Here is a 19,853-nt window from a genome sequence, read left to right on the forward strand (position 1 = left end):
ACATTTTACTGTTCTGGATATTAATAATTACTCTCCTAATCTACAAAATTTGGAATATCTGGCTATCTATAATCCATCTGATAAAAAGAGTCATCCACACACTGCCCATAATACCTCCACACTGTTTTGAACAGGGCAGTACACAGATGAACGGGATTACTATTTTTTAAATGAAGTAATGTCATCATTTACTCTACAACTGGAATAAGACATAAAGGCTCAGCATTATTGTTAATCTTTTATTTTTCTTCTTTGAGACTTCATTGGGATTCTAGAACTGTAAGACCAGGCAATGGAACAGCATCTAGGGAATGTTAGAAGCCTTTGCTATAAGGGAGGACAAGTGATAGATGATCCATTGGCAGCTGATGCTGGAACTGTTGACAAGAGCTTAGCTTTTGATGTTTCTACTGGAAAATCAAAATAAAGAAATAAAGTGGAAGGAGGGAAGGTGGAGGAAGGGAAGATCGGAGAGAGAGGGGATATGAAAAGAGAGGAAACAAACAGTCATTTGGAATTATTACTGCAACAGAACATTTCCAGGTGTTTTATTGGATTATGTTTTTAACATTTGCATTAAACACTTCTAGTCTAATGACAAATTAAAAAAGTCATCACAAGAAAATATCACACAATCAAAACTCACAGGTATTTACTTAACAAAAGGCCCCAAATTAAGCAGCGAACATGGCATAAAAATTTAACTTTACATTACTATATGGTAACTTGACCTAACTCAATGTCAAAAGAAAATGAATATAAAAATATAAAATGCATGTTTGATTTGACATTGTAGTTAGAATACCATTGTTATTAAGAATAAATATTACCTCATTTCATACAAAATAATACTTGGTTGACTTACCTACTCGATGGGGAAACTGAAGTCAATGTTAGGAAATATTAAATGCCAGTATAATAACACATTTTCTTTAACTATTCACAGTTAACAATGCATTGCACAGAGAAGTACAGAATGAATCACAGACTGTTGATTTACAAGGGTAAGCAGTACTAGTGGCTACCTGATACTTGGGAACAAAAATGGGGTATCAGTCATGGGTTGAAACATGACTGTTCTTCATATTCAAACTGAGAAGTCATTGGTTGTAATGTAAGCGGGGAAAATCCTTAAGTATATCGTTAAATGAGTGGAAAGCTTACCAGTAATTGAACTATGGGTAATGTTAACAAACTGTTACCTACGATTTAATAATCCAGTACTTCTACATAGTTACTGAAAAGGATAGTTTCTCTAGAATATACACACCCTCCCAACCCCCTTCTCTCGTTTTCTCCAGTCATACACAAACTAAAAGCTAAAAAATGATTGCTATGGGGCCTAGTTTTTTTCCCTTTGAGTCAGAACAGCTGCAATTTCTCTAGTTGCTTTGAAAAACTGTTCCGAAATTAGCTGTTATGATGGGCTTTTAAAAAATCAAGTAAAAGAGATCGATGAAGAGCCATTTTGTTTGGCATGGTGGCATTAAATGGATATGAGGGTGTATGACTTGTGTGGGGGGACTTACGTTTTAGTTGATAAAATCCTTGGGTATTACAGTAGGTAGACAGAGGTTGGAAGTTATCTAAGGAGGTCTAACACAATCCCAATGACTCCTTTTCCCTACAACATTAAAATTTCAACACATCTTTTGAAGTTTAAGTTTGAAATACAACGCAGCGAGAGAGAACACACACATGCCAGGATGACAAGTGCAAAGAGAATGACATTTAGAGTCACTTATGGGCACATGGTCTATGGTAAGTCACTTGACTCTTTAACACCTTGACTGTTCTATCTCTAAACTCTAGATACTATTAGTAATTCATGTGGGCAGTGCTTTAGAAATGAAATAGAATATGTTGATGGTCTTTGCAATGCGTAAGTATTTATGTAAACGAACACATGTGGACTCCAAGAAACACTACATACACTGTTTGCTTTCCTTTGTATGTGGTATATATTGTATGTTACACCTATAATATATAAGCTTAAAAAAACCACAAATGATAGCATTTATGGGGTAGTCCCCAAAGTAGTCTATACAGTTCTCTCACAGTTGAAAAAGAGGATATTCCTATTTGGTTTAATGTCATACAATTTTATGGCATTTAAGTAAAACACTTTGACATTTTAACTAAATACTTAACCTCCCCACCCCCACCCCCCAGCATGAAACAATCACACCATAGAAACAATTTACCAGAAGAGGAACACTGTGGTTTGTTCACAAATGGTTGTAAGATACAGTATTAACACGGTATGCTTGAATCACCACTTAGCACATTTTATCAACTTAAAAAGAAAAACAAAACTAATGAAATCATTCCTCAAGATCACGGACTAAACTACACCTATGATGAAACTTCAGCTTCACAAAACTAAAATGATCAGATTAGATGCTTTAGCTAATTTCTCCACTAGTCAAAATATACATTTCCTATTATGACAGAGGCATCTCAAACCTGCCCCTTTCTGAATGGAAAGGAAATAGGACTAACTTTCTGGACAAAGGATCTCAGTATGACAAAAATATTTCCGTTATTCAATGGACCGTTACCATTTTAGTACGTTTTCTAGTGTCTGACTCTGGCGTTCTTCTAACCTATTTCTTCCTACACTAAAGTCAGTCACCAGAAAATACTCCCATTTTTAATGGGCATCGTCACCTGTCATCTTTGTTGTGCAAAAAGATATAACCCTTCTTTCCTCAATTGTCCACTAATGCCAAACAGAAGTGTTTGGGTATCCCTGAATGTTTTTCTTGCTCCTGAGCAAAACAAATTACAGTAAGGCTCCATTGGGCCTCCTTTGTATTAAAAACATTCACAAAATTTATGAATATTCTTTTATATTATAGTTATAGTTTCTGGGACCAAGAGGGCATTAACTTTTAAATGTGACAAAAATTGTATCTTACAGTCAGCTATAGTTCACTGGTATGCCAAAATATTTGATTATTAAATTACAACGAGTTGTGGAGAGTAACTTGAAAAGACATTTGTTTAGGAAATGAATTCAACATTAAAAGATGAAATGACAAGTTTTAACAATTTAGCCAGATCTGAATGAGAATGAGGTCTAAGTTTTTCAGTTCTCGTCGAGGTCAAATTGCAGTATTAGGAATACACACGTCTTGAGTTCATAATCTACCCAGTTTCCTGAAAACTCTACGGCATCATAGTGACCGATGGGGGGATCAACACATATGGGTATTTATGCAAATGTTTTAAGAACCTGGAATGCCGCAGACGTTAAAAGATGAAAAGAAATATGCAGATTACTAAATTCAAATTTAAACTCTTTATAGATTAAGAACCTGGAGTTCTGAGAAGTTGAAAGGACTTCCTGGGGCAATGAGTGCTCTGCAGACTCAGTATTGCAATGAAGATCCCCATCTGGGCTCCCGTGTGTAAAAAGAACAAAGAGAGAATAAGGCAAACACTTCTGTTCTCCAGTCTTTTCCCATCTTTTCCTACCTTTAGTCTCCTAATGTGCAGTAAAGTTCTGGGACCATTTCAGGGTTTCATGCACACTGTGCAAATCACCTTAACATCCAATTAATGTTACCGATACCTGCCCCATCTTGCTAGCTGTTTCATTAATCTGCTTCCCTTCTACAGAGGGATGCCCCACCCCTCCGTTTTTCATGATCCTATTATAGATGAGTGAAAAGATCTTAAAGGAGAAGAAATCCTATTTCCTCTTCTCACAATCTGAAGAATGAGATATTTCATGGCACTTTCAAAGCTTAAATCTTATTTCAATTTATTCTTTAGAAATGCATATAAAATCCTACTGTGTAAGTATTCTTCAAAGCATTTTTCAAGAGATGTGTGTAACAGGATTTGGTAGCGGGAAAGGGCTTTTGAGTTTGCTGAACCTGGCATGCCCACTCTACAATTCAAGAAACTAAAGTCTAGCAATGGTAATGACTTACCTGGGGTCCCAGAGGTAGGCAGTGGGTAAGAATGCCAGTATCCTGTTATCGAAGCTCATGCTATTTTTACCACTCATCATGTAAATGTTTTGGTATGTTATGCATCTGACACTGTTCTGAGTTCTTCTTTGGTGTGTGTGTGTGTGTGTGTCTGTGTGTCTGTGTGTGCGCGCGCGTGCGCACAAAATTCCAGATTTTATCTTTATTTGAACTGTAGCCTATAATTCTAAAAGAGATATACTATTACATACATTACATTGCTTAAAGATGTGTCATTGTATGAAGGTATTTCTTGCACAATTTGGCAACACCTACTGATCCTTACACAAACACCTGAACGTTTAAGAACCCCTGGTTTGTTTTCATCCAGCAGGATTGCTTTACTGCTAATGGGGCTGTGGCCATCAGTTATGAGGGGTCAGATGACTGCAAAGGGCTCACTATTCCCAGTGCCAGTATCTCTACAACATGAGCGAACACTAACAGAAACAAGGTGGTGGCTGTATTCTCAGTGTACTCATGGCCATTTCTATTGGAGGCTCACATCACTCAAAGCAAAGACAGCTATCATCCCTTTATCTTCATTAAAATGATAGCAATATGGTCTCCATGTTTTGACATGAAGAAATTACCAGGAGATTATTAAAACTTCACTTTAGACATTGCCTCAAAGAAAGTTACCTGGATTGTGTTTCTACCTATTTGGGGGTTACTAGGTAAGTGGCTGTTAACTAAGCTTCTTATGATTAATGAAATTCATCACTTGAATTTTTAGGTCATCATTTGATTAAACTTCTAAAAGTACTCATTACTTTTTATGCACTTGTTCAGGCATATCTTGACAATAAACTATGCAAGTGAATAAAGTAGTGTACATATTGAATGTTCACAGTTTGACTTTCCATAAGGCTTATGAAATAATATACAAATAGCTACCATTCTGCTGAGATGTCACAGTAAATACAATAATGGCACAGAAGTTAAATGTTCCCAAATGGGACGCCGTCTTTATGACCTCCCAAGTCTCTTTTCCAACTAAAAATTTGCCCCTTTTTAATTGAAAAAGAGTTCCATTTCTAAAAGAATATAAAAATAGAAAATGAGTCAAAGAATATTTTACACATATAACTTTGAAGGAAAAGTTATAAACATCAGATGAGATATTATATATATCTTAAAGAATGTACTTTGTCTCACCGTACCAAACATCCCATGAAAATAAAATAGAACTTGATATATAATAAATGCCTAAGTATAACTAAGTATTGTAATTTTAGTTAACACAGACAACTTAAACAGAATAAGAACTACTACATTTTTTTGTAAAGTTAAGGTCAACTAAAACCTACCTAAAATCTAATTTGTTAATCTATCATTTTGAATTAAAAAATAAAAGAATGTCTCATCAGGCAAGGCACGTTTCTTTACTACCACTCCTCTGGGCACAGTGTTGACTTCACTTATTTGTGTGAATGGGATGGTCTACCAATGGAAGCCTTTGGTATAGTCACACACTCACTGATAAAGTTAAACCTAACCCAGAACATAGACAATAGGAACATGTTCCACAATTAAAAACAGTTCAATACTTGAATGAAAAAAAAACAGCAATAGTTGGCTTGTTAGAAACACACAGAAGGTTATCTTTATCTGTGACACTGATTGTAGTTTGGGGATGTCTTGACTCCATCAGAATGTCAACAGGTTAAGAAGATACCTTAATATTTTATTTTTTTAATATTTTTTACTTTTAATGTTCCTCTTTTCTCTCCTGCTTGATATCATTGTACCACTCATAATATATGAAGAGTACCCTACAGCTCTGAGTTCTTTCCTTCAAGTGAAGCATTTGTTAGAGATGTATCTCTGAATATTAACTGAAATGAAAATATGTTACTGTCATTCCGCTCTCATCCAAGCAGTGAAAACTGAGCATGCTTCTGGTCAGGGTCACTCTGCAGTTCCTTATGTGGGGCTCTCTTGAGGGACCTGTTGGATAGAGAAGATGCAATAATTCACACTATATTTAGCATTTGAAATGACAGAATTTATGTTACAAGGAAAAGTTCCATTTATGAATTTCTTTAAATTTATGTTTCCTTACTTTTAGCTGTAAAGTTCAAGAAATTTCATTTTTTGAAATACTGTAGACTATATTTTGAATGGATCCAATTTGCAAATCAGAAAGTTTCAGATTATGCTAGTTATAATTTTTCAATTAATAATGATCCATTAGTCCAAACTAAAAGGATAGTGTGCTTTTGGAAAAGAGAATTTATCCTTATCCTCAAGGCCATCTGGCAGGTTTACAGTGACTTTTAGAAAAATGTGTTATCTTCTCAATGATTTCCAAAGATTTCTGGTTGTATCTCCTCCTGTGGTGAGCTAAAATGAGAACTCTCTGCAGTGAATAGACTTTCTGTCCTTAGAGAGGCGCTGCATGGAGAGGGATGGGGTGAGGAACAGGGAGTGGGAGGCGGAGGCAAGGGAAGGGAAGGGAAGGGAAGGAAGGGAAGGGAGGGAAGGGGAGGGGAGAGAAGAAGAGGGAAGAAAGCCCTGTGAGTGTGAGAGCCTAGCACCCTTTTATTACAAATCTAATGATCCTTAAAACATGACTATGTGCAGTTATCTATCACTTTAAAGAATTAAAACAAAAACTACTCTATCAGGGGCTGCGAAGAACCAAGAAAAGAAGGCTATAGGTTTGGTGAACTCCCTCTCCTGGTTTTCAGTTTTATCCAGAATCCAGAACGGACTGTGGTACACAGCAGACATTTTATATATTACAAAGGCAAGTCCCAACCGCCTTGCAGTGTCTGACACATTTTGGGTCCTCACTATAGGTATGCTAAGTGGATAAAAAAAAAGGATACATTAAATTCGGGTTATGTCATCAAAACATCTGCTTATTCCGTAATACAAAGGAAACCCACAAAGACATAAACAGAGACTGTTAAACGTGTGAACACTATCTATCAGGCTCATGGAGAAGACTCTTCCTCACATACACTCCTGGCTTTAGCAGATGTCCCTGAAAAGATGAGGATCTGGGATTCCACCGCACCTTTGATGGGAGAATTGTTCACTCATCAAGCTATGTACTTTAGCAATTATCTGCAGAAACATTTTTCTTGGTGGTATGGATCACACTTGGTCATACGGTCAACACTTTCTTTACACTATTTTTCTTGAGTAAAAAATAAGAATATATCTAAAATATGCTTAATTTTTATTATGGAAATATGGAAACTCCAGCAGTTTAATTATTAATTGCCACTAGGAAGAAAACACTAATAACATGAATGATATGGCCTCCATTTAGAATGTAAGTCCTTATTCTTTGCTTGCTGAGCCTTCGGTCTATTTGTCTTGAGATGGTTCAGTTAAGTTTCACTTGTTTTGCTACCATTACAATTCAGTAAAGTGACTGGGCTTCCTGTTTTAAATCTCATGTGTCCACTACTTCCTGTGAAGGCTTTGAAATGTCTAGTAAGAATAATGTAGGGCTGGGTGGATGGCACAGCTGGTAAAGAACTTGCTGCACAAGAATGAGGACATGAGTTTGATCATCAGAAAGGCAGGGCTTGGTGGTATGTGCTTGTAAACTCATCCTGGAGACCCTTGCGCTGATTGGCCAGCCAGTCTAGCCTGCTTGGTAAGCCCCAGGCAAATGAGAGAGATCCCATTTAAAATACATGGTGGATAGCTCCTGAGGAATGACACCCACGGTTGAGCTCCATTCTCTGTATACATGTGGACACATGCCCACATAAACCTGCACTCATATACATGAATCATACAGTATCTTAATAGGTTATAAATGTAGATAAAGTTGCAATTCTATAGAAATAAAAAATTAAGGTGCTATCTGGATAGTATAAGAATGCTTATGTTAGTGGATAAGAAGTGGGTTGAAAAGAATAGACATTAACTATCAAAATGAATTTCATAAAAGAGATAGGAGGTATTGTAAAAAATGATGACCTATAAAGAAACCTGCTCAAAAGGGGGACAAGAAGGGGCAAAGTTTAATAACTATTCAGTTGCAAAGAAGAAACTCATAATTCTATCAAGTTCAAAGAGAAAGAAATATAGACTCAGCCCACTGAACAATGTGTATTTGATGAGAGGTTTGGATTCATTCTAAAAATGTAGATTTATGGGAACTTTGTTCTCATGATGTGCCTGTATTTTGACATCTATTAAAAAGTTAATATGCCAGGCAGTAGTGGCATATGCTTTTAATCCCAGCACTCGGGAGGAAGAGGCAGGTGGATCTCTGTGAGTTCAAGGCCAGCCTGGTTTACAAAGAGAGTTCCAGGACAGCCAGGACTGTTTCACAGAGAAACCCGGTCTCAGAAAAACAAAAACAAAACAAAACCATAAAACAAAAACAAACAAACAAAAAACCCCAAAGCAAAACACTTAATGTTGGCCATATCACCAGTAAGTTCTACAGTTCCAGCAGCTAAACAGTAACGAATAAGCCCAAAGACTAGGAAAGTGTCTTCTCTATTATGTAGTTTTCTGGTTGAAGTTTTGGAAGTTATGAACTCTTGGCAAGTAATGAAAAATTTAAACACAACAGTACTTAAAGTTAGCAATCTGAAAGATGTGAGCATTGTCAAAAAACAGGAAATTCATTGGGAAATGAGCTTGCGAAACTGAATCAACGCTACTTTGAGTAACATGAGGAATATTTAAGTCTGCTACCTATGAATATCTAAAATTCACAGATCTAAACATGTAAGTAAAATATCTAAATCTTACACAGCATAACAAACTGCTCTTCTCAAATCAGTAAAAAGGGATGCAGCTGAAAAGTTCACAGACTCTAGGAATAAAGCAATGAAACTACAGTTCGTATTTAGAGAGACTAAGTGTCATTGAAATCTGACATATGGGAACCAGCAAGACGGTTCAGTGGGTGAAGGCACGTGCCACCAAGCCTGATGACCCAGGTTTGATTCTTGCAACCCACACAGTGGAAAGAGAGAAGCAACTCCTGAAAGGTAGTTGTCTGCTGACCTCCACAACTGTATTGTGGGCACACCCACCCACGCACAAATACATACACAATTCAAAAAATTTAAAAGCATGAAAAACGAGACATTAAAATATTTATTTCTACTTTTTGTTTTATGTCATTTCTTTAAGAAGACCTAGCAAGATATTTTCAGATGGAGTATTTGGTTCCATATAGGCTTATTAGATAAGCTGCTGAATGGAGTCTCTAACTTGTTGGTTTACGTATGTAAACTCAAACACATATGTTGATTTTAATTTGTTGACACATTTAGTAAGAAAACAATGCCGCCTGGATGTGCAGAAGAAACCTCCAGCTCATCCACTGGTCTGATTTGCCTGGGAATGGAGACAATTCAACGGGAGTATAGAGAAACACATTTCTCTCTAAATCAGCAGAATCGCACATCCTGCCAAAGAAAATACATCAGCCACAACGCTATCTAAAACCGTGGCAGTATCTTTGTTTAATGGAAAGGTTAATTCCCAGGGGAGTCATCTGTTGGGATTTTCTGTAACACTCGGGTCCATTGAGTCTTTGTCCGCATGTATGAAGAGGAGTACTAGCTATAAGAAGTACTCTACTAGCTTCTATGTAGGATCCACGGTCTCTGGGAAACATCTTAAGTGCTAAGCACCCTTGATGATATCCATATTTAAATCAAGGGATTCCATCCTTACAAATGGGTAGAGCTTTTATAGGAATCTGAAGTATGTTATATACATTGAAGTCTTTCCAATGGACAAAACTGCAGAAATTTTACCCATGAGAGCATGATAAGGAGTGGGAGCCCTGCATCAATGAAAACCATGCAAAAAAAAAAAAAAACCTCACATGTTCCTCCAATAAATACACACTGAACACAAATGTGTTTCAGGTACCAGTCCAGGTCATGGCCTCAAGGAAGGAAAAAAGAAAATAATAAATCGCATAGACAAAATATATACTATGCTAGAAGGAAGATTAAAGAGAGAAAGGCACAAACGGAGCTGCAGTGGCAAGCAGACTGGCTGGGAAGGCTGGGAAGAGACGGTGACACAGCAGGGAGGCGATGGACTGAGTCATATGGATGTTGGTTGAAGGCTCGAGCATACTACGCAGAAGGAGCAGCCAGCACAAACCCTGCAAGGTGGAGATGATTTCTCCATTTTAAAAAGAGCATGTAGAGCGCTGTGGATCAAGTGTCAGGAAGGCAAATAAAGCCAGAAGAGTTAGAGAATTAGGTAGGGCTGTGCAGGCCACTGTAAGGTCCATACAGGAAGACTGCTACGAGTTCAAGATGCACCTGGTCTATGGAGTGAGTTCCAGGCTAGCCTTGTTCCCGAGCAACCAACCATCCATCCAACCAACCAACCAAACAAAAAGAACAAGAAAAACCCAATAAAAAACCCAAAGAAAATAAGGAAGGATTACTGAGGGTTTCGTGCTAAGAACAGTCAATTAAGAGAAAGGAGAGAAGCTGGGGTATCAATTAGTAGGGTCAATAAAAATCTGGGTGAGAGACAATGATGGTTTGAGGATAGCCTTCTTAGTGAAAAGCTTGTGGGGATCTCCTCATAAATTCCCCAGAGACTAGGTACAGAGACAGTCCCAGCTTGGAAGCTCACAGGAAGAGAAAATGCTTCCGTCTTTCACAAACGAATGAGGGACCTTGTCATATGCAACACCCGAACCCTGAATAAGCAGCTGTTCATATCACTCTTCAGATATGAAGAAACAATATTTGGGGTTTATTCAGTTGCTATATTACTAATGACCAGAGCCCTAGGGATTTTCCAGGGAATTGTTCCTATTCTTCACCTGAGTTATGATAAGAATATGCCCTCAAGAAGATGATGGAGCCTCTTTTCCAGGACTCCTTTCTAAAGTACATGATGGTGCACATTTTGAAGTGCAAGAAAAATGCATCTGATGGAGGGCAAAGGGAGGAAGGAAGGAAAAAGAGGGAGGGAGGGAGGTCACAAAAACGCCTTTCGGGGATATGTTATCTTTGCAGTTTGGAAGAGAAAATTGGACCGCAGCACCATTAAAAGCCAAGACAAGCAGCTGTAAATCTCTAACAAACTGGAATCATTAGGCTGTTTTTGCAGGCTGAGAATGAGTATACCATGAATACTAGTATCAGACACCACACCACACTGACCATTTTCTGGCAGGAAGTTAAAATTTGTAAATAAGGTTTGGAGTTTTATAGCTTTCCATTATTTTTTTTTTATTTACCCTGATTTATCTTTCCTCAAATATAAATACCTTCACAGAAGGTGTATAACACACACACACACACACACACACACACACACACACTCGCCTCAGCACAACATAGGAAATCCTACAAACCAGTAATTCTTTCTTAGTTGAAAAGGCCCATTACAAAACAGAAAGCAAAAAAATCCTAAGACGTAATCCCTACCTAAATAGCTTCTCCCAGGTCTAGAACTTCTCACCTCAGCCTCACAGTGTTTCTGCACGACTCCGGATTGAGGGGCACATGCTTCTTTGCATTTCTTAGTGGGAGGGGTTATCACTTTTATTCACAGCTGAAAGGTGGAAAGGACTTGAAGCTGCTATAGACAGTGCTGAAAATTTCAATGTGTAGGAAATATAATTACGGTTCTCAAAGGAGTGAACTATTGGTGTATGCCATTATGTGCTGTAGTTATATGCTGTGTACAAAGCTGTTGCCTGGGTGTGTTATATGACAAACTTGTAAATACGTGTCATGTAAACCATAACTTTAAATATCATCTACTATGTATATAAAAGTTGATCAATCCTGAAATTCTGTTTAGAAGTTTAGAAATAACACTTTATTTCCCACCTCGTTTTGTCACCATAGTTAGACAATGTTTGATTTTGGCACAATGTGAGTTTAAAACACCACACAAGAAAAACAAATACTAAATGTTAGCCTCTATGGTCTGCTCTGGATCACTGGCTGCGGGGCACAGGCATCCTCCCGAAGTGGTGTTGAGTTGGACCGATCCAGCCACATAACTCCCATGCTTCTCCTTTCAACACTCAAGATGCTCAGCTAAGTTCAACAGTGAAGCCTGTGGCTGGCAAAGCTAATTGGCACAGGCAAAGGTGCATTCATTATCACACTACTCTAAAGCTCAAATCACTATTTTCATGTTATAAAAGATTTAGCGCCTTGGCAAAAAAAGGGCTACACCCAGTACACATGACAAAGTCAGTCTTACTGTTTTCCTGCAGTCTCTTACTGACTCGTGGAGTGGCTAGGTGAGTCATTAATGCCAAAAATCTCAGTGGCCCGAGAACCTCCTATTTTCTGTCCTGTTGTAAACAACCCTTACTTTTCTTGCAAGAGTCAAATGTTTACACTAATTTCTGATACGGTTCCTCAGAAACCTAAGCAAAGTACAGGAAATGAAAAGTTTAATAATTTATCTAATGTTATTTATCATATTGCCAATTAAAATAATGCAAGCCAGGAAATGACTATAAAAACCCCAGAAATACCGTTGTCCTTGTAGGCATCCCTAACACTACTGATAATGGCTTCTAAGGTTAAATCCAGATACGTCAATTATGTTATAAAGAAAGTCAATCTCAATCTGATTTAAATGTCTGAGGTTTGGTTCTCCTGGTTACACAGGTCTCATTCCTAAGAAAGGGCTAATTTTCAGAGGGCTGACGAGGTTTCTACACACTAATTAGTAACATGGACTGAAGTCAAACTTAAAAGTTGAAAGGATTTATCTTATCTTTCAGGACGCACCACAAAACTAGCATGGCTTTAGAGTCATCATGACCTGGTTTTTACTTGTGGCTGGGTGTCTCACTAGCTTGAAGTCACAGGGAAACACTTTAGCATCTGTCATCTTGTGCTCATCCTCATTGAAACGAGGTTAATGCCACCACAGAACTGACACGTGTCCAGGGCGCTGCTGATGCTTAACAAATGTTAACTGCGTTAGTACAAACAGGAAATCACTGGTTTCTTATTCACAAAGCTTTGCATTAACTATACAACGCTCATAAGGAGTGACCATAAAACCATGTAGTCTCTTAATCTGATGTACGTCATTAAATTATTTAATACAAAAATGTATGAAGGACTATTTATTACTTTTATATTACGAAAAAGGAAGTAAGGAATAGAGAAGTTATGTAATGTTCTCAAGGTCATTCAGCAGAGGCAGGAGCCCAACCCTGCTCTAAGACTGCAAACAGTTTCTTTCAGCCACTTCACTAAAAGCCGGGAAATACTAATGTAAGGTGAGAGCGTTAACCTGACAAACACAAGGCCCTACTTTCTGCACTAGGCACAGTACCCAAATCCTCAAGCATCTCCAAATCAAAACACTGAACCTATAACCTTTAAGGAGTTTCCAATATGGCGACTGGAAGCAATTACATCACCTGAATGCTATGAGTCAAAACCTGTGCTATTTCTCTGGTTAAGAAAACAAAAGGTGTCCTTCAACCTCCTCCTATTTAAGAAGCATAAAAATATATCGGCTAACATAATCTGTTTATGAAAATAAGCAAGGTGCTTACATTCCTAAATAGCAGTAAAAGTGTTACCTTTATGTGAGTCTTTTAGGTGACTGCTCTAATATTACCAAAAGGAATTATGAAAAGAATGCCTCTCTAGCAAAAATACCAACTCATAGATCAAAATGTGAACTGTCCAAAGAAGGTCATACAAGCAAAGGAAAGTAGGTAAAATTCTGTTTAGACACAAAGAACAAACAGCAACCAGGTAGACAGGGAATTATTGCCTCTACCTTTTTCCTCATATTTCCTTTATTTTTCCTCTTGGAACCTTCATTAATATTTCCCAGTCTCTCAAATGCACTAATATGTTAGGTAGGCTTATGGGAGATTACCTGAAATGATTTTGCGAGCTTTGAAAATGAGGGTACTGTCATGTACTCTAGAGGGACAGACTACTTATGTGCCATCAAAGCCCAAAAGCAGTGTATTAATTCATACAGCACACATAAAGCAAAATGACTACGTTGAAGTAAACTGCCCAACCCTATTTCAATTTTAAGCATTTACTTCAAGAACTACTGATACTAAGGAATTATGTAACTGCACCTCTAATCTAGCAGTTGTAGGGTCTGCTTTTTAATTCATTTTAAAGGGGAAACAAGTTGTTCAGAAGCCAAGTGGGTTGGTCAAAGCAATGGAATAATTTTCAGTTCAGCTTGGCTAAAGGCTGTTCAGTAGAAAAATTTCTGTATCCTTTTACAATGAACAATGGGAACCAAAAGATAACCAGACACATGGGGAAAATTTCCTAACGAGCTTCTCAAAAGGCAATTGGCATGTATTATAAAGCTGTCGATTTTGCAAAGATAAACCTAGCTAGGAATGACGCTTGCCTGGTTCCCTGCAAAACAGACCACTCTAAGACACACAGCCACAGAGCTCACCTGATTCTGCCTGTCTGCTGGCACCCCTCAGCATGTGCCTGAAATCTGCAGGTGTTCTTCCAAGGTCTGATTCCTTCCTGATCCATCCTCCTTTTCATTGGCTATAATACGCTCCTTAAAACCTGCATCCCTCATATATCGGAGGTTAATTTTGCTTTTCAAGTGCTGGAATGGTGACAGTTCTGTTGTGGGGTTCGGATGGACTTCTTTTTCTTTTGTAACAGGAAATCTGAAGGTCTCTTGTAGTAAGACTTTGGAGTACACTGACTTTCACTTGCTTTTGCACAGGACATGTTTATATTGTTGTCGTCACTTCGTTTCTCGGCTTGTCATTTCTCGGTGAAAGAACTGTGCAGGAGCATCTTTAAAATTTGTTACCAAAAAACCTGAAATCTAATTCAGAGTCTGACTTATTGTGGCTTACGTGTAACATTCCAAAGATGATCTTTTCCTTTTTGATTCAGTCATTATGGGATAACAGTAATGATTTATATAAAATATAAAAAAGCATCTTATGATTCATTTCACCTCTTTACCGTCTTACACTTAATTTGTGCGGTTTATTCAAATAGTATTTTTTTTTCTTTATGAAATCATGTTAGTAGGAACCATCTGGAAAGGTTACTGTGGAAACGGCAAGGCCTGAGGGGGGTGGGGCTAAAGAGCAAAAGATGCCATGACAACCTTTTTCGGGTTTCCCAGGAAACATGGGTTGCTATGGGAACTGCATCAGTCAGGTCCGAATTAGTAACTTCCGCTGGAAGGGGTGTCTGTCACTTTAATCTTCTCGTGACACCGCAGAAGCTTATCTCTCACATGCGTTAGGATTCTTTGTTGTTGCTCTTGACAGCACTGAAAACGAGCACTCAAAACATCTAAGACGTTTGTAGATGTTGGCTGGGGCACGTACTCACAACTTCACTGGAATCCGTGTCTAATACTCGCAAAACGCTTTGCAAACTCCAAAGAGTTAATAGTCAGATCAGGCCATTTGGGCCATTTCCCTTTTGGTTCAAAGTTATTGTGAGCCTTAAATTCTTAGAGGAGAGATTCAAATGGAAAGACTGGTCAAAAACAAAGTCAATGCATGGTGGGTTTATAAGTCATCGCTCTAGTTAGACTTTCTGTCCACATATTCAGAGGCTGGGTAATTAAACCAAACAGTTCATAAACACTAACGAACGGCTCACCAAACAAGGAGTATCATTTAAGTTCCACCTCCTCTACTCAGTAAAGAGACAGCTATCTTTTGATTTTGAGGTTAAACAGTTACTCCGACCCCTGAAGTTTCGTTTCCTCCCAGGATGTGGGTTTTCATGGGGGGTGACTAGAAATCAAGCCTTAATGTAAGTTTGTTGGTCACAAAATTAAAAGACGAGGAGAGAGATTAAGAAAAAAGAGCTGAGAGAACGCAGCCCACTTGCAGAACAGGCACCTGTGTCAGTATGAAGCGGCAGGGAGAGGGGGAATGCAGTGTGCTTTTCTACTTTTTTATGGCCTTTCCTTGATGAATGGTCTGGAAATGTATAAATCAAGGGCATACACAGACCAAGGGGGCACGGTTCACACAATACTGGGCACAGTCTGTCAACTGTATCATATATTAGACATCAGTGAATATCTTTTTAATGTTGACACACGAGTTGGGATTATTGTTCGTGGTGCAAGTGGCGGTGGAGTTGCCCGTTTTGAAAGGGGTCTGGGGGAAAGCGCTGTGGTTCATGCCCCCCTCTTCGATCACCATATACTCCGACTTACTCAGGGTGGAATTACTCCGGGCTTTTCGGAGCTCCTCGGCTGAAGAGGAGAGGTGCTGGCAACTTCCCACATGCATATACTGGGCCTGCTCTTCCCCTTCTGTCTCCCGGTGGTAGAAGTAATTGAAGTTGGAAACAATCACAGGAACTGGCAATGCAATGGTCAAGACACCTGCGATGGCACAAAGTGAGCCCACAATCTTGCCTCCTATGGTCACTGGGTGCATATCACCATAGCCGACAGTTGTCATGGTTACCACTGCCCACCAGAAGGCATCTGGGATACTGTTAAAACCCGAAGAAGGGTCGTCTGCCTCAGCAAAGTAGACAGCACTGGAGAAGAGGATGACCCCTATAAAGAGGAAGAAGATGAGCAGCCCCAGCTCTCGCATGGATGCCTTCAGAGTCTGCCCCAGGATCTGCAGCCCCTTAGAGTGGCGGGAGAGCTTGAAGATGCGGAAGACCCTTACTAGGCGGATGACCCTTAGGATGGCCAGAGACATGGCTTGCTGCCCATTACCCTGTCGCTCAGCCAGTTCAGTGCCCAGAGTGATGAAATAAGGGATGATGGCCACAATGTCTATCAGGTTCATGATATTTCTGGAGAAGGTGGCTTTACTGGGGCAAGCAAAGAACCGCACCAGCAGCTCAAAGGAGAACCAGATGATGCACAGGGTTTCCACCACGAAGAAGGGGTCCGAAAAGCTGGAGGCTCCAGAGGCGGTCCCCGACGTGCTGTTGTTGGTGGCCTCGAACACGTCCTGCGACGGGGAGGCGGGGTAGTCTTTCTCATCTCGGAACTCAGGCAGGGTCTCTAAGCAAAAGATGACAATGGAGATGAGGATGACCAACACCGACACGATGGCAATGCCCCGGGCCGGCCCCGAGCTCTCCGGGTATTCGAAGAGCAGCCACACCTGACGCTGGAAGTCTCTGCGGGGCAGGGGCCGCTCCTCCTCCCGCAGGAAGCCCTCGTCCTCACGGAACTTCTCCATGGCCTCCTCGCCCAGCTGATAGAAGCGGATCTCCTCGGAGAAGATATCAATGGGCACATTGACCGGTCGGCGGATGCGGCCCCCCGACTGGTAGTAGTAGAGGATGGCGTCGAAGCTGGGGCGGTTGCGGTCGAAGAAGTACTCATTGCGGAGCGGGTCGAAGTACCGCATGCGCCGCTTGGGGTCGCCCAGCAGCGTCTCGGGGAACTGGCAGAGGGTCTTGAGCTGCGTCTCGAAGCGCAGCCCCGAGATGTTGATGACCACGCGCTCCCCGCAGCATTCCTGCTCGCCCGCGGCGGGTAGCGCGGGCGGCAGCGGCTCGTAGCGGTCGCAGCCACCGCCGCCGCCGCTGGCACAGCCTCCCTGAGGCGGGTCCCCACCGCCGCCGCCCGCAGCCTCTGGCTCCAGCAGGTGGTCCCCGGGCACCACGGTCATGTCTGGCGGCAGCTCGGCGCGGCCGGGGCTCTGCAGGGTGCGCGCGCCGCCGCTCGCGGGGTCCTGCGCAGGGTGGGCGCGGCGGTGGCGGGTGGAGGGCTGCGGCGGCCGAGCGCGGGAGGCGGCGGTGCTCTTCTTCCTTGCAGGCGGCGGCCGGCCCCGAGTCGCTCTTCCTCGAGCTCCCCGCCCCACCGCCGCCTCCGCCCCGCGAGCCCGGCCCGCAGCCTGTTGCTGCGGCTGCGGCGAGGCTCTGTCTGGGGCTGGCGCGGCGCGCGGGGCTGCACGGTTCAGACGCCTCCTCCCTCCTCCGCACCCCTCCCCGCGGGGCGCGCGCCCGCCTCGCCGCCGCCCCCGGGTTTCCCGCCCACCGCGCGCGCGCACTTCCCGCTTCCTGGCCGTGCCCCTTGCGGTTCTTTGTCACTGGATCTCCTCCAATTTGCATCCCCTTCCCTAGACCCTCCGGAACCTCTGAACCGCTACCCAGCCAGTCTGGCCCTGGAGGATCCCCGTCGCCTGGCCTCATTCCTGGGCTCCACTTGCTTCTGGATAGCGTGTATTCCCATCTGTTCAAGGACCACACCTTGGCCCTCGGATGCAGACCTCCTGGCCTTTTACACTTTGCCTGGACAGGAGGAAGGGCAAGTTCCAGGAGTGTAGGTAGCAGAAGTCCCAGGCAAAGGAGAAGGAAGGACATGAGGTGCCAGGCCTCCTGACCCTGAATGTTGTGGGAGGAGGGGGTGAAGGCTAGGTGCTTAGCATGGGCAAGAGGTGAGTCTGGGGCCAGCATCCTGAATTTGGACGGTAGAAGATTATTAAAATCTGGTGTGTAGGTGCTGTAAACGATTGTGTTTGGACAGGAAGCCCAACTGAGTTAATGGGCACGTAGGGTCTGAAGTCTTTCCGGGAGTCTTAAAAAGGAGTCCTTAAAGGCATTCAGAGACCTCACTTTTGTAATAGCTAGTTCACCCTGGACAGAATCAGGGCTAAGTTTCTGCCTGGGATTAGTGAGGGCAGCCCGATTTTTAAAGCCTACTTTCGGTGGGAAAATAAGAGGGGGGGAATGGTAAAGAAAATTCACCACACCTCATCTGTGTGGTTAGATAACTCAATGATTTGTCTGCTGCAGGACAGACATGAGCAGGCCGGATAACCTAGATTTTATTTAATACACTGCACCTGCCCTGGTGGTGGGGCACTTGCCTTGTTTTAGCCGCTAATGTGGGAAAGCCTTCATTTTTGCAGCTTGTACCCTTCTTGCTTGTTTTGGGCGCAGAGAAAACATTTATTCCCCTTAAACTGTTTCTCCAAATTGTTGTGCTGGCTTTAAGCCTAATTTCTGGTCCCAGACATTTTAGTTACCCCCAAGTATAAGTACTAGAGTTACAAAATTCTGTTTTGAATCATCACAGTCATTTGCAAAAGAGGAACTGTTGTCTAGACGTCTTATCATTCCCTGAAGTGAGCTGACAATCCAATTTGATGTAAGTGATTTGTGGTCATTCTTTTCTACCCCCTCTCCCAGCCGTCAGACTCTATAATAGAACGGGCTTGCCCAACTTCTGTTCTTAGCAACCATCAAAGCACCTTGGGAATCATGGGAACTCAACATGATTGTTTGTTGAGTCGAATTCCACAACAATCGATGCTCTGTATTTCTGTCTGCTCCAGGCAGGCATTTCTTCATTTGAGTCCAGGACTTACTGTGACTCCTGGGATGAGGAGTGAGGGAAGACAGAGCTGGCAGTACAGTCACCCTGCAGGTTTCTACAGCCAGCACTGGGGATGGGGGGCGGGGTCGTATAACACCAGATTCTTTATCATTTCTTCATCTTCAACTTTACTTCCGGCCCAGTGCTGGGCACTGCAGAGTTAAGTGTATTGTCAGATGAAAAAGCTGAGCAAACCCGATAAATCCCTCTTAAACACACAACTTCAGAGAAATACGTTGTGTGATGGTCACTGCATCATTTTATATATATCATGTTAGCTGGTGGTTAAGGGAGCAGTTGAGCGGATATTCATCTATGTAAACCTAGTTACGAGAAAGATTGCATGCTGCAAGGATAGCTCACCGAAAGGCAAAGACCCTATTTTTAAAGACCGAATGTCTCATGCACTCCTATGTCTGACTTAGGAGATGATTTATTCTTCCTTTTGCAGGAATTAATGCCGAAATTAATATTAATCAATGGCAAAGGAGACTAGAGCAGAGGATGGACCTTTGATGGATGGTCACAAGTTTCTCTGTGCTGCGGAGTGTCTTGCTTTCAGAAATGACTTTTCCACTTCTCGCA

The 19,853-nt window shown here is 41.4% G+C and overlaps 1 protein-coding gene across 1 annotated transcript; it reads right to left on the reverse strand.

The window, feature by feature from the left end:
* Positions 1-533: 533 nt before the first annotated feature.
* Positions 534-17,879, reverse strand: LOC121445891 (potassium voltage-gated channel subfamily A member 3). Its single transcript, XM_041648064.1, has 2 exons — positions 14,373-17,879; positions 534-5,930 (listed from the first exon to the last, which is right to left on the reverse strand). Exon 1 carries the CDS (start codon positions 17,557-17,559, stop codon positions 15,976-15,978), a length of 1,584 nt encoding a protein of 527 aa, XP_041503998.1. The 5' UTR covers positions 17,560-17,879; the 3' UTR covers positions 534-5,930; positions 14,373-15,975.
* Positions 17,880-19,853: the final 1,974 nt, after the last annotated feature.

This window comes from Microtus oregoni, unplaced genomic scaffold (genome assembly GCF_018167655.1).
Source record: "Microtus oregoni isolate MIOR12 unplaced genomic scaffold, Mior012 000000F_ref0000247, whole genome shotgun sequence".
In the NCBI taxonomy this organism is placed as follows: domain Eukaryota; kingdom Metazoa; phylum Chordata; class Mammalia; order Rodentia; family Cricetidae; genus Microtus; species Microtus oregoni.

What these genes read in the sequence shown, in the direction of transcription:
- LOC121445891 (XM_041648064.1), bottom strand. Translation starts at nt 17,559, where the DNA reads ATGACCGTGGTGCCCGGGGACCACCTGCTGGAGCCAGAGGCTGCGGGC.